The sequence below is a fragment of the Hyaena hyaena genome, unplaced genomic scaffold (genome assembly GCF_003009895.1).
Source record: "Hyaena hyaena isolate Hyena2069 unplaced genomic scaffold, ASM300989v1 scaffold_356, whole genome shotgun sequence".
In the NCBI taxonomy this organism is placed as follows: Eukaryota; Metazoa; Chordata; class Mammalia; order Carnivora; family Hyaenidae; genus Hyaena; species Hyaena hyaena.
Window position 1 is genome coordinate 372,426 of NW_024080985.1, and position 15,245 is coordinate 387,670.

At 41.1% G+C, this 15,245-nt stretch overlaps 1 protein-coding gene across 2 annotated transcripts; it reads left to right on the top strand.

Moving 5' to 3' along the window:
* The first annotated feature begins 3,879 nt into the window (after positions 1 to 3,879).
* On the top strand, positions 3,880 to 13,135 carry LOC120243710 (tripartite motif-containing protein 60-like). 2 transcript variants are annotated; one of them, XM_039249947.1, is made up of 3 exons: positions 3,880 to 3,924; positions 7,580 to 7,681; positions 11,185 to 13,135. In XM_039249947.1, exon 3 carries the CDS (start codon positions 11,513 to 11,515, stop codon positions 12,935 to 12,937), a length of 1,425 nt encoding a protein of 474 aa, XP_039105878.1. In that variant the 5' UTR covers positions 3,880 to 3,924; positions 7,580 to 7,681; positions 11,185 to 11,512; the 3' UTR covers positions 12,938 to 13,135. The 2 variants fall into 2 exon arrangements, with proteins under 2 accessions (XP_039105878.1, XP_039105876.1); XM_039249945.1 differs by lacking the exon at positions 3,880 to 3,924 and adding an exon at positions 5,493 to 5,567.
* Positions 13,136 to 15,245: the final 2,110 nt, after the last annotated feature.

A 15,245-nucleotide genomic window follows, 5' to 3' on the forward strand; every position in this document is an offset into this window, starting at 1 on the left:
TTTTAGATGAGGAAACTAACTTAGAGAATAAGAATAAACTAAAATCACACAGCTAGGAAACGGACACAGTTGGAATATAAACCCAAGTGCTTTCCCAAAGGTACTAGGATATACGAGGAGTATTACATTATTAAAGCCACATATTTTATAATAAAATATGGAATAAAGAATAATTTCCTGACCTGTAACAGAAAAATGGATCAGATATTCTGGTGTGTAGACTTGTGCCTTCTCTTGGAGGCAGACTGCTGGAGTGATCACTACTACTTCAGCTTTCTTAGCCAGAGACACAGAGAGTATGTGTGCCTCGTACCTAATTCAACAAAGTTTGAGTTCATTCCTTCTCAACTTTTCTTCTCCACTTTCAAGGAAACTTGGAAATTATTCTGCTTGCTTTAACTATTCTCAAGAAAGGAAAAAAAAGCCTAAAGTAAAATAAAATTCTTCCTTTTATGTTTAAGCGGAATATTTCAAACTATTCTAAACATAGTTATAAAGGGGCTTGGCTGTTCTCTTTAAAAAAATTATTTTCAGGGGCGCCTGGGTGGCTTAGTCGGTTAAGCGTCCGACTTTCGCTTAGGTCATGATCTCACATTCGTGGGTTCGAGCCCCGCATCGGGCTCTGTGCTGACTGCCAGCTCGGAGCCTGGAGCCTGTTTCAGTCTGTGACTCCCTCTCTCTCTGACCCTCCCCTGCTCACGCTGTCTCTCTCTCTCTCTCCTAGAAATAATAAATTTAAAAAAAAAAAATTTAAAAAAAAAATTATTTTCAAATGGAAGAAACTTACAGATTTTATTTTATTATTTGTTTTTAAGAAGCTTTACAAATGATACAAAATAAAAGAGAATATTTACACCTGCTCCTTCTGAACCTCACTTCTGCTCGCAGGGAAACAGAAATAGGCATTTTCAGGTGAATTTATAGATAGTGTGCATGTGTTTTAACACTACATTTGCCATGTCAAGCACTAGTGCTTGAACTACAAACTCAGTACTCCAAGAGGTTAAGTGGTGCTAGGTCGTGAGCATGCTATGAAGGTGCACACCCAAGTTGCTACATTCCACAGTGTCAGCATTCTTCAGCCACAGAGCGAGGTTAACATTAATTATAAAGCAGGTTCAGGATCTCAAACTCAGTGACATTTCACTACATGATTAGCTTGGCTTCTTACCCGGCACACAGAGCGGAACATAAGACACATCACGCAACGAACAAGAGAACACAGAGGGTAGGAAGTTAATGAACCAAACGGAAGTCAGTCTGTAGACACTCAGTGTGTGGGTCTGGTCCGGGTCAGCTCTCGGCACCTAACGCTCATTATGTTCCAGCAGTGAAGGAGCTCTGTTCTGTTCAGAAACCAGTGGCGCAGAGCCTTTGGCGACAGCTGCCTTTTTTCGAGTGGTCAGACATAGAGGGGTCACTGTCTGAAGAGTCTGACAGTTTGTTGCAAAAATCCTCCCTTTTTAAGGGATTTAATCAGCCTTGAATCCCTGCAGGCCTCCTCTGCTTCTCCTTATCAGTTCTGGGGTGTCGTCAGCTGGTGTTAGGCTTAGCGATATCTGGAAGTTGCAGAACCCTTAACTGCTCGCGTCGTTGCTTGACACACAGGCCCCTGCCTGACATGAGTGACTCCATCTTGCTCTCTACATAGTTACTTCCCCATCCCCATTTGTTGTTTACTAGGTGAGAAACGAGCACAAAAGAATAACCTGCCGATTGCTTCTTGGCCTTTTGGCTAAGATCACATGTAAAGATAATCTGCCAAAGGTTACTCAAAGCAGTGCTTGGATTTGAATTCCTGGGAGCCTCGTTCCAAAACAGACCTTCACGATCACTCCTTTTCCTCTCTGCATGCAGAAGCACACAGGCACACGTGTGTGCACCCACACATATAACCTTACAGAAATGTGTTTCATCCTACATACTAAAAGCTTGTCATGTGCCTTTGAGGCCTTTACATAGATGCATGAAGGGTAGGGAGAAGAGAGTAAGAGATTTGCTAAAACAAGATGGAGCAGCTAGCAGACTACACAGCATCTCAGGGAGTAACAGGCATGAGGAATATTCCTTGCCTGAGAAACTAGATCGCTGATAAACTAAGAAGAGCTTCAGTTCTTACACAGGAGGACTAAGGGTGAAGGCCCGATTGCCTCTGACCTAGTCTTGTAGGATGTGAAAAATAATTCTTAAGAGCAATGAGCTCTGAAGAAGGATCTAATGCATACCAATCAACCCCTTAGTTAGCATATAGCAGGTTGGCTGGCCCAGGCTGGTTGGATTATGCTGTTCGCTACAAAGCATGGCCAGCCTTTCAGGATTCAGGGCCATACTGATGGGATTTCTGGTCATAAATAATTTTTATGCCATGATCTGTGATAGGAAAGGACTCCAATTTTGTATCTCACAGTATTTAAATTAAAGCCATATATTCACTCCACAGTAAAAGAACAAAAAAAGGGGCGTGGGGGAAGGAGCTGCCACCAGCAAAGGCTTAGGAACCATAATAACCCTATCTGGTGAGGATTCTTTAAATCACACCTGTATTTTACTTCCCACCACTCACTACTTCTTGGATCTCTTTAAAGCCAGTGAATTGTATAGCCAATCATCCTTTCCAAATTCAAATTTTATTTTTTTTATTATTTTTTAATTTATTTCTAGGAGAGAGAGAGACAGTGTGAGCAGGGGAGGGTCAGAGAGAGAGGGAGTCACAGACTGAAACAGGCTCCAGGCTCTGAGCTGGCAGTCAGCACAGAGCCCGACGCGGGGCTCGAACCCACGAACCGCGAGATCATGACCTAAGCGAAAGTCGGACGCTTAACCAACTAAGCCACCCAGGAGCCCCTCAAATTCAAATTTTATCATCTCATGTTAAGTGTTTAAAATGCTTTCCCGCAGGGGCACCTGGCTGGGTCAGTGGGTAGACCATGTGATGTGACCCTTGATCTTTGGGTCCTGAGTTCAGGCCCCACATTGTGTATATTACTTAAAAAAACAAAACCAAAGAACTTCACTGGCGTTTCTTTGCACTTGATAAAGAGTAAAATCCTCAAATTTGGCTGAAAAGTACTGCAGCAGCAACTCTGGCCCATCTTACCGGCTTCACAAAAGCCATTTCCCATCTTTTCTACATCGTACACCTCCCTGCTTCCCCTTGAGAATCATGCCAAGGGTACATGATTCTTCATTTACCAAGTTCTTTAGAGTTAAGAGTCTCCTCATTGGCTCTTCCTTCACCCTTGAAGACTTTTACGGTGAAGACTTATCTTGAAGACTTGTCCAATGAACTTCATTCATTCCTCAAATTTTACCTTAAATCTCACTTCCTCAGGAGAGACCTTTGGTAAGCCTGAGGTGGGACCTGATTCTACAGGGTGGGACAGACCCACCCACTCACCCACTGAGATGCAAATTGACCCATTAAGGTGACTTTTTCTCTCTCCTTTCAAGGCTTACTACCTCTTCACCTACCATCCTAGACCAAGTGAACGGGGTCCATAGGAGCAGAATTCTCCGTTCCCTTAGGGTCCGAGAGGAGGAAGGCGTGGTGGTAAAGCTTTTAAAACCAACCTTCAACCTTACTTTGATCCTCAAGTTGCTCATAAGAATACAAAAAGCAAGAATATGTAAAAGGTTGCCACTGGCAATCAAAAGATCCGTTGATGACAATGGCTTGATTACTGAAGGAAACGCCCTTCTGCTCAAGATCACTCCCCCCTCTCCGTGTCAGTTCTGGGGCGTTGAACTTGCGCAGGCCATTACCGACCCACTTCCGGAAGGACAGCCAATCGCTGCAGGGGCTAAGGGTGCGCCTCTGGCAGGAACCCGCCCTTGCCGGCTGTTTGGGGTTTCGGGATTCTTCTGCGTCAGGCTCTGGGGCCACAGCCATCTCCCGCCACGGAAGGGCCGAGCCGTCGGTTCCAGGTAAGCTGGGTGGGCTGTCGTGAGGCTCAGCTGAGCAGGAGCTCCCTCAGCATCTTCGGGGCGCCGCACATCGGGGCCGCAGCTCCTGCAAGACTGGGTCTCCTCAAATTTGGCGAGGTCTTGTGAAAACCACGGCTTCCTGCTCTCAGACCTGTGGAATCAGAATAAGAGTGGTGGGCCTGCTTTCAGTAAATCTTCAAGCAGCTTTTGATGTGAACGAGAATTGAGGAGTTGCTAGGTTATCTCCAAAGAATTACTGCCCATGTTTGGTGGAAGAGAGGATGGAGGAGAGGTGGGAAGGTACGAGAATGGAGCGGTAGCCATCGTTTGAGAACCCACTGCTTTGCATCGCCTACACCTTCTGGCCAATTGAAGCATCCATTAACCTTCACAAGCATCTTACAGTTAAGAATTATCATTACAGATTTGCAGATGAGCCAGCTTAGTCTCAGGCAGGGAAGAATCATTCAGTGTGGGGGTGACTCGGTCGGTTGAGCGTCTGACTTCTTCCGCACTGGTCATGATCTTGGGACTGGTGAGTTTGAGCCCCGCATCTGGCTCATTGCCGTAAGCCTGGCAGCGCAGAGCCTGCTTTGGATGGTCTGTCCCCCGATCTCCCCTCCCCGGCTTGTGCTCTCCAAATAAATATTAGAAAAAAAAAATTCAGTATGGGGTAGGAATCTACTAACAGGTTCCATTTATTCATTAAATACTTTTTGAGCCCCCATTGTATGCCCAAGGACTTCCATAAGCTGGAGACGCATTCCCACCAAGAAGCTTACAGTCTGGCAAAGGAGTTGGACACATTACTTAAGGAATTGCAAAAACAACTGCAGAATCGAATCACAACTATGAGGTATGATTCGATGAGGAGCGAGGTGGAGAGGCTAGGACCAGATCTTGGTGGGATTTTGAAACTTTTCTTTTCCTGAAAGCAGTGGTTCACAAACTATGGTCCGTAGGCCAGCAACATCACCAGGGAACTGAGAAGTACAGCACACCCACTGAATCACAAACTGGGAATTTGGCCCAGCAGTCTTTTACCAAGGTGTATAGGTAATCACGATGCAGTCTAAGGTTTGAGAGCTGCTTTCTTAAAGTAATAAAGGACTAGTGGAGTGTTTTTAAGTGGTAAATAAAAGGATTCTACTTGTGTTTGAAAAGATCAATTTAGCTACAGAATTAAGGAATTGATTGGAGGTGCCATGATGTTTTGGGGTAGGAAAAGGGCTCATACTGTAATGGGGGGAGAGAAGTGGGTAGATGAATCAAGGTGGTAGCAGTGAATACAAAACTGGTTGTTAACTTTACAGTCTGTTAATGGCTTTATTCTGAAAAGTAGAAAGGCCTGATCTGTGTATGCACTTTGGAAAAGTGGGGCACAATGGTTCCTTGCACTGTGCTTTTTTTTTTTTTAATGTTTATTTTTGAGAGAGAAATGCAGAGCTTGAGGGAAGGAGCAGAGAGAAAGGGAGACACAGAATCCGAAGCAGGCTCCAGGCTCTGAGCTGTTGTCAGCACAGAGCCTGACGCGGGACTCCAACCCACAGACCGTGAAATCCTGACCTGAGCCGAAATCTGACACTTCTCCGACGGCGCCCTGGCGCCCCCTGAGTCCTTTCCTTCTACACACTTTCTTAAAGGTATTCCAAGCATTTTTTTGATCTTAGTTCGCCCATTATGCTTTGCAGTTTACTTTTATGTTGGGCAAGAGTCTTAAAACTCTCTTTAGGCCCTCAGTTTTCTAATCTGTGATCCTTCTGTGCAAACTTACCCCCAAAGCTATGCACTCATCTTTCTTAGCGTACTCAAAAGTACCCATTTTGAAAGTATTAAGCAAGAATTGGAAGTCACTGAAGCCTTAGTAGCTATAATAACATCTAGTGTCAGCAGGTAGGGAGAGTGGCTTGGAAGAGACCTTATGTAGTTCTGTGTTGTTGAAATTTATTACAAGCTGAATGTATTTTAATAAAATCAAAGGTGGTATTTGAAAATTCTGAAACTCCTTTCCTGCACCTCCAATGTTAATGTAAGAAAATTTCCTACATCACGTTATTACTGTAAGCCTGGTAGAAGTTAATGCCTTTACCAGTCACTGGGGACTTAGCAACCATACAAGACATAGCAACTTTTAGGTTAAATATCAGTACTTTTTATATGTTAAGTGTACACACACACACACACACACGCCTCAGAGATGTTGTGGGATCATTTCCAGACCACTGCAGTAAAGTAAGTCAAATGAATTTTGTTTCTCAGTGCATATAAAAAGTTAATGTTTGCGCTATACTGTGGTCTATTAAGTGTGCAATAGCCTTTGTCTAAATAAATAATCAATGCACATACTTTAATTAAAAAATAACTTATTGCTAAAAATGCTATCCATCTGAGTTTTCACTGCATTGTTAATCTTTTTTGCTGGTGGAGGATCTTGCTTCTATTGATGGCTGCTGACTGCTCAGAGTGGTGGCTGCAGCAGTTTCTTAAAATGAGACCATGAAGATCACTACTTCTATTGACTCTTTCTTTCATGAATAATTTCTCAGCTGCCAACTATGCTGTTTGATAGCATGTTAGCCACAGTAGAACCTCTTTCACAATTGGGAGTCTGTTCTCATAAATCTTGCTGCTCCTTCATCATCTGAGTTTTTGTAATCTAAATCCTTTTTTTATTATTTTTTATTTTTTAAAATTTATTTCTGAGAGAGACAGTGTGAACAGGGGAGGGTCAGAGAGAGAGAGGGAGACACAGAATCTGAAGCAGGCTCTGAGCTGGCAGTCAGCACAGACCATGATGCGGGGCTCGAACCCACGAACCAGGAAATCATGACCTGAGCCGAAGTTGGACGCTTAACCGACTGAGCCACCCAGGCGCCCCCTAAATCCTTGTTGTCACCTCAACAAACTTCACAACATCTTTTTTTAAAAAAATTTTATTCTTTTTTTTTTTTTTTTTTTAACATTTACTTATTTTTGAGAGAGCATGAGCAGGGGAGGGTCAGACAGAAGAGGCGGAACAGAATCCGAAGCCGGTTCCAGGCTCTGAGCTGTCAACACAGAGCCCGATATAGGGCTTGAACTCACAAGCTGAGATCATGACCTTAATGTTTATTTTTGAGAGAGACAGCATGAGCATGAGCAAGGGAGGGCCAGAGAGAGACACACACAGAAGCAGGGCTTAACTCAGGAACTGTGACATCATGACCTGAGCCACCCAGGTGCCCCTAAACTTCTTCACTTCTTTACCAGGAGTACATTCCATCTCAAGAAACCACACTTTTGCGGCGCCTGGGTGGCTCAGTCGGTTAAGCGTCCAACTTTGGCTCAGGTCATGATCACACGGTTCGTGGGTTCAAGCCCCGCATCAGGCTCTCTGCTGACAGTAGCTCACAGCCTGGAGCCTGTTTCAGAATCTGTGTCTTCCTCTTTCTCTGACTTTCCCCTGCTCACGTGGTCTCTCTCTCTCTCTCATCTCTCTCAGAAGTAAATAAATATTTTTTAAAAAATAAAAAAAAAAGGAAAGAAACCACACTTTTGTCCCCATATATAAGCAGCAGTTAACTCTTCATCCATTCATGAGATTCCAGCATTTCTGTCTCATCTTCAGGCTCCACTTCTAACTCTAGTTCTTTTGCTATTCCCACCACGTCTGCAGTTATTTCCTTCACTGAAGCCTTAAACCTACAATTTGTTTAAAGAAGAGAAAAAGGCAACTCAGTATCTGCAAAGTACGGCATGTGAAGCACGGGAAAACAAGGTATGGCTGTATATAAAAGTATGTGACTTCAGAAAGATTTCTAAGAGCTTTTGAAATTTTATGAGATAGTGTTATAATACTTTTTATCATACCTGTATGTGTTAAATGGCAGGCACTGTAACATGTGCCTTAACTTTTCTTGTTTAATAATTGCAATATGAGATGGTATTATTCTCCCTTTGTGAAAAGAAAAGTGAAGCTTAGAGAAATTAACTTGACCAAGGACTTGTAACTAGTTAAGTGGCAGTATTGGATGAAAACCCAGTTCTGTCAGATACTGCTGCCTCTCGATTTGTTACATGTTTTTGTCTTAAGGTGCTGGAATCAGTAAACTTCTGTTTTTCCCCTTAAAATTTTTTGGAATAGGGGTGCCTGAGTGGCTCAGTTGGTTAAGCATCTATGACTCAGGTCATTATTTCATGGTTCGTGGGTTCAAATCCCGCTTCAGGCTCTGTGCTGACAGGCTCAGAACCTGGCATCTGCTTCCGATTGTTGTCTCCCTCTCTCTCTGCCCCTCCCATACTCTCTCTCAAAAATAAACATTAAAATTTTTTTTTTTAATTTTGGAATATGTTATCAAATTTGGGAAAATGTGAATATATCAACTATGAAAAATATAAGGTGGTTTCAGTTAGATGTAGAGGGACGCATAGGATGCCACGGGAGTATGAAGAAGGGACAGTACAGCTTAGTGAGTCTCATGCCAATTAATGCAATGTCGTGTGAGTGAACTCAAGTATAATATACTCCTCTTTTACAGCTCTAATTGAGGATGATAGTTCCCTAATTTATAAGGTTGCTTGCGGAGCTTAATTGCAGCAGTGACTACATGAAAGATCCTTAAGTTAGTGGCTGACACATGATAAACTGTCCTAGAGAACGTTTATCTCGGCCTGAGTCTCCCAAAGGAGCAGAACTCAGTCCCAAGGAAAGAAGGGAGGAAAAAGTAATCTAAGCAGCCAGTACCTTGTGCAGGAAGGAGGACATGACATCTGTCTTTAAAAAAAAAACAGCCAACTGCTTTAGGGGACTGCAGCCAGGTGAAGATAAGGTATCAGGGGCTCTGATATCAAGCTAAGGGTGGAGCACTTTGTCCTGTCTTCTGGAGGGTTATTGACAGGTTTAACTGAGAAGAAAGAGTTAATCAGTTTAAAAAGTGAAGGTATGAGGGATGGATTAAATTATATCAAGAAGCAGTAGGGACACCTGGGTGACTCAGTTGCTTAAGCATCTGACTTCAACTCAGGTTATATCTCACAGTGAGTTCAAGCCCCGCGTGCCTCTCTCTCTCTCTGCCCCTCCCCCACTCATGTTCTATCTCTGATAAGTAAATAAACTTAAAAACATTTTAAAAAATGAAGCAGGAAGTTGGTCTGAGTGTTGTGGGTTATCGTTAAGTTGATTAATAAAAAATGAAGCAGGAGGCAAAATGTAGAACTTGGATAGCCCACACGGACTAAAGGTAGAGGCAGAAGACAGTATTCTAGATTGAAAGGTATTTAAGAGTACTAAGAAGCAAATGTATGTGTCATCAGTGTTTGGATCCAAATTCAAATAAATCTAAAATAGAAAGCTGGGCACCTGGCCAGCTCAGTTGGTGGAGCATGTGACTCTTAACCTCCAGGTTAGTTTGAGCTCCATGTGTTGGGTGTAGAGATTACTTAAAAAAAGTAAGTCTTAAAAAAAAAAAAATAGCTTATTTGCCAAGAACAATGGTCGCATTGGCTGCCATTTATGTGAGATCCTTATTTTTAAAAAAGTTATAAACCCCGATTTTTAGGTCAAAGAAACGGATTCTTCAAAAAGTTGCATGGGTTTTCCTAACGTTACACACTAAGTAGCTGAACCAGGATTCAGACCAAATGGCTTTTTAATGTCAGTCCTTACATTGTGAAACATTCTCTTCCGTAGCGCGTTGCTGTAATGGCTTTTGCTTGTGCAGGCTCAAGACGCTGCGTCAGTCCTTGAGATGGGGAATGATTTAGAAAAGGAAGCTTTCTAGAATTATTGCATTTTTCCTATTCTGCTTGTAGGAAGAGTAAGTCTGTGTAGTAAAAGAACTTCCTATGGAACACCTGGGTGGTTCAGTCGGTTAAGCGTCCAACTTCAGCTCAGGTCATGATCTCACGGTTCATGGGTTCGAGCCCCGCATCTGTCTCTGTGCTGAGATCTCAGAGCCCGGAGCCTGATTGGAATTCTGTGCCTCTCTCTCTCTCTGCCCCTCCCCTGCTTGTTCTCTGCCTCTCAGAAAATTTTTAAAAATATTTTTTAAAAATTAAAAAAAAACTTGCTGGTGGGGCGCCTGGGTGGCTTAGTCGGTTAAGCGTCCGACTTTCGCTTAGGTCATGATCTCGCGGTTCGTGGGTTCAAGCCCCGCGTCGGGCTCTACGCTGACTGCCAGCTCAGAGCCTGGAGCCTGTTTCAGTCTGTGACTCCCTCTCTCTCTGACCCTCCCCTGCTCACACTGTCTCTCTCTCTCTCCTAGAAAAAAAAAAAAAAAAAAAAAAAAACTTGCTGGGTCACCAGGACAAGGCTAATTTCAAATGTCAAAACCTTGGCCACAATTACTGTTCTGTCTTTGGGTTATGAGGGAGGGGAGAGGAAGAGCAAAAGTTGAGAAAGTGTTAGTGTGGGGAGAAAGGAGAGGATACTGTATTGATGGTAAAATGGCTCACAAACTTGGAGGAATTTGATTAGTATAAAATTGGGTGTGGTGGGTATCTTGAAAACAAGCCATGAAATTTTCTCCCTAACTTTTTTATTTTGATCATTTCAAACCTATAGAAAACTTGCAAAAGGATGTGCAATATACAAACCTTTTGTCCGGATGCACCAGTTTTTAACCTTTTGTTGTGCATTTAAAATTATTGAACTGTCTCAAAGTACATTGCAGCCATCAAGATGGCCTCCCCCACCCATGTGTCTTTTTTTTTTTAAGCTTATTTATTTTTGAGAGAGGGGGAGAGAATTCCAAGCAAACCCCATACTGTCAGCATGGGACCCAATACAGGGCTCCAACCCAGGAACCGTGAGATCATGAGCTGAGCCAAAGTCAAGAGTCTGATGCTTAACCGAATGAGCCACCCAGGTACCCCTCGTTGTTTTATCTTTTAATTTTGTGATCCCAGATTCAGTCAGGAATTGCACATTATATTTGTTTAGTCTTAAATCTGAAACTTTTTTGTGTCTGTTCTTGTCATTTACATTTTGGAGAATACATACTGATTAATTGTCTTGTACAATGCTCCACAATTTAAGTCAGACTATTTGTTTTCTCATGATTCGATTGAGATGGAGTATTTTTTGCAAGGATATTTTATAGGCTTTATTGTTGTTTTCGAAATGTAGGAAATGAATGAATCTCTCTGAACTATGGATTCCTATTTTTCCCAAAACCTCCACCTAATAATTTTAGTATTTATTAATGAGTCTTGTGTGAATGTTTTCATACGTTGGTGAATGTGGTTTCAATATTTTTAACTTTCATGTCTTCTCACCCATAGGAAAGATTCCTAGTCTTGGACCTAAAGCTACTTTCTTCAACAGGAACGTCGTTAAGCCTGACTTTACATCATTGAGTGGGAAGAACAGCAGCCCAGCTAATCCATTCTAGTATGCGGTAGACTGCAGCCTGTGGGGTGTTCTTGGCAACAGACTCTAAAGCTAAGGGGAGGGGGGCCGACACGTTTATGCAGGCTATCAACACGCCAGTCCAGTGAAACCGAAAGCTGGGCAGTTTTCAAGGTCTGTGGGAGGGTATCCACTGCTCGCTGGGTCCTGAGTGTTCCTAAAGGACTTAGTACCGTACCCGCCACCATTGTTCACGGCTCCATGGAGTTTGTGGCAGCCCTAGAAGACCTCCAAACAGGGGCCAGCTGTCCCATCTGTCTGGACTACTTGAAAGACCCTGTGACCATCAACTGTGGGCACAACTTCTGTCTCTCTTGCATCAGTATGTCCTGGAAGGGTCTGAATGATACTTTCCCCTGCCCCTTTTGCCGGCATTGCTGTCCAGAAAGGAAGTTCACAAGCAACCCCCAGCTGAGCAACTTGATTGAAATTGCTAAGCTACTGCAGGTAAGAAGAAGCAAGAGGAAGAGGAAAGAAGAGAAGCTTGTATGTGAAAAGCATAATCAGGTTTTGACCTTTTTCTGTCAGAAGGACCTGGAAGTTTTATGTCCACAGTGTAGTTTCTCCACTGATCACCGGAATCACTACATTTGGCCCATAGAGAAGGCTGCTCCCCATCATAGGAGAAGATTGGAGAATTGCATTGAGCCATGGAAGGAGAGAATAGAACAAGTTGAAAAGGTGATAATAATGCAAACCAGAAAATCATTGGAACTGAAGAAGAAGGTAGACTACAGGAGGGAAGAAATAAAGTCTGAATTTGAGCAACTTTTGTTGTTTCTCAAAAATGAGCAAGAAGCTGTTCTTCGGCAATTGCAAGATGAAGAAGTGGACATTTTAACGAAACTAAATGAAAACCTAACAACATTTTCAAATCATCTTTCCACATTAAGATATCTATTAAAGGAGATTGAGAGCAAACATATGAGGTCAGAGTTGGAATTGCTAACAGATGTTAAAAGTATCTACCATAGATATAAAACCTTGAAGTCCCCTGAACCGTTTTCATTCCAGTTAAGGGAATATGGTTACCATCTTCCCCCACAATATTCTGGCCTAAATAAAATTATCAAGCAATTTCAAGTAGACTTAAAGCTAGATCCTGAAACAGCACATCGTAAGCTTATTATCTCGGAAGATAGAAAAACTGTGCAATATGGAAATAAAATACATAGCTTACCTCATAACCAAAGGAGGTTTTATCTCTGCCCTGCTGTTCTGGGTTCTGGGGGTTATAATTCTGGCAGGCAGTATTGGGAGGTGGAAGTGAAAGACAAGCCTGAGTGGATCGTTGGTGTCTGCAAAGACTCTCTTCCCAGACGGAGAAGGAACCAGAGTCAACCAATTTTAGTGCAAGATGGATTATGGGGTGTTGGGCGATGTAGTCAGAATAATTACATTGCATTGGGTCCTAAAAAAATTAATCTTCTGCCAAAAGTAATACCCAAAAAGATTGGCATTTTTTTAGACTGTGAATTGTGTGAGATCTCTTTTTACAACTTGAGTGATAGGTCTCTTCTCTATATTTTTAACTATTATTTTACAGAAACGCTTTGGCCTTATTTCTATACTGGAACTGACTCAAAACCTCTTAAAATCTGTACAATAACAGATTCTGAATGGTGATTTATTGTAAAACTCTTAACTTTTTTGTTGTTGGGGTGGTGGACAGAACTAAGCCAATGCATCTATTTTAAACAATTTTGTTGGTTTTTGTTGTTGGCGTCTTGTTTAAAGTCCAATAAATTTCTTTGTGTTGCCTAGGTGTTTTCCCTTAAAATGTATATAAGGCCTTTATTAAATAAAGTATCCATTACCATTCTAGGACCATGTGATCTATAAAGGTAGCCACTTTGAACTTTCACCTGTTTATCTCAATATTTCTTTGTAACATGTTTTGTTTTTTGTGTTTGTTAGTCTTGACTTAGTACTAAGGAAAATGAGGTAATGCCCCCACCATGTACATACCCCATATACTTATTAAATGACATATACACACAACAAATCATTGTCCCTCTGTTTCCATTTGGACAGTGTACCCTGTAGCTGTGTTCAACTACCATCCTTCATTTGGGGAACTGACCTCTTTTCTCAGAATCCTTTTTATTCTATGCTTTCTTTCTTAGGCTTTTTCTAGTCTGGAAATTACGTCTTTCAGTAGATAACATATGTAAAATTTAGAGCTTGTATCAAAAAAATACTGCTGAGCCTTTGGGTTTGTATTGAATCTAGATCACATTGGATAAAATTCGCATCTTGACAATATTGAGGCTTCTAATCCATGAACTAATTTATTTGACTCATCTCTGCAATGTTTGTAGTTTTAAGCATACATGACTCTTAACATTTTTTGTCAGATTTGTTCATAAGTAGAGTCTATTGGGTTTTCTACTAAGATGATTTTGTCATCTTCAAAGAAAAACATTTATTTCTTCTTTGACACTCTAGGTTGTTTTCCTTTTTCTTGCCTGATTACACTAAGTAAGACCTCTAGCACAATGGTAATTTCTTAACATTTCATGATTGGTATTACCCATCATTTTACTGCTCATATTTCCTTGATTTTTATACTTTTTTTAACCTAGCTTTGATACCTCCTAGTATTTACATAAAATAGTTTCCATTCAGTATCAAATAGCAAAAATGCTGTCAATTCAGTATTATCTGATCCTTTCCCCACTGATATTTAGGTCATACTTTTTGCAAATAATTTAGTTTACATAGATAGTTTTAACAAAATAGACAATAGAGCATAATGAAAAATCACTCATGTATGCATGACCCAATTTAGTAGAACATTGGCATCACCTGTGAGGTTTCCTTTTGTGTTTCTCAACCTCAGCCTCCACTTCTGGTCCTATCTAGTTCCCTCCACTAATAGTTTGACATTCCGTTTTCTTGAACTTTTGCTGCGTATGTTTGTATCCCTAAACAATATGTTTAGTTCCACATGTTTTTTTTTTTTTGAGTTAACATAGTTAATTATAACATGGTTAACATACAGTGTTACGTTAGCTTCAGGTATGTGATATAGTGCTTCGATAATTCCATACATTACGCTGTTCATAAGTGTATTCTTTGGTTCCAAGATGTTTTTGAATTTTACATAAAGTTGATTGATCATGTTGAATTTCTTTCATTCACCATTATGTTCATGAGATTCTTATTTTTGCTTAAAAGTTGAACTTCATTCTACTGATGGATATTCAGTTTGAAACTTGCGCAAACAGCTGCTATGGAAAATAATTTGGTATTATCCAATAAAGATGAAGGTTTAGGAATTCACTCCCCAGAGAAACCAGATGCATAATTCACTTTGGAAAATAATTTGACATCATCCAGTAAGGATGAAGATTTAGCAATTTCCTCCCCAGAGAAACCAGGTGCATAATTTCCAAAGTGCTGTGCCAATTTATACTCCCACTACAGTGTATAAATGTTTTCATTGCTCTGCTTCAATAGTACTAGATTTAACTTAATCATTGTAAATGTTAAGTATTTCCAATTTTAATAATTTCTAATAATAGAGTATATTTTTATAGTTTGATAATCATTTCTGTCTCCTATAAAATACCTGGCTACCCCTCTACTTCTATTTTTGTATGAGTCTGTCATTAATTTTTAAGAATTCCTCATATTTCCTGGATTTTAGTCCTGTAGCAATTCTATTCATTGGAAGTATCTTCTCCAAAGTTTATCTCACTCTTACTATGGTGCCTTGAACAGAAGTAAGTTTGATATATTTGATTTTATCACTTTCCTTTTGAGGTTTGGATTCTTTAAGAAATACTCTATTCCAGGAGGTAAACCATAAGAGACTCTTAAATACAGAGAACAAACTTGCTGGAGGGTTGGGGGGATGAGCTAAATGGGTGATGGCCATTAAGGAGGCAGTTGGGATGAACATTGGGTGTCATGTAAGATGAATCACTGG

Coding starts and splice junctions, on each gene's coding strand:
- LOC120243710 (XM_039249947.1), top strand. CDS start 11,513: ATGGAGTTTGTGGCAGCCCTAGAAGACCTCCAAACAGGGGCCAGCTGT.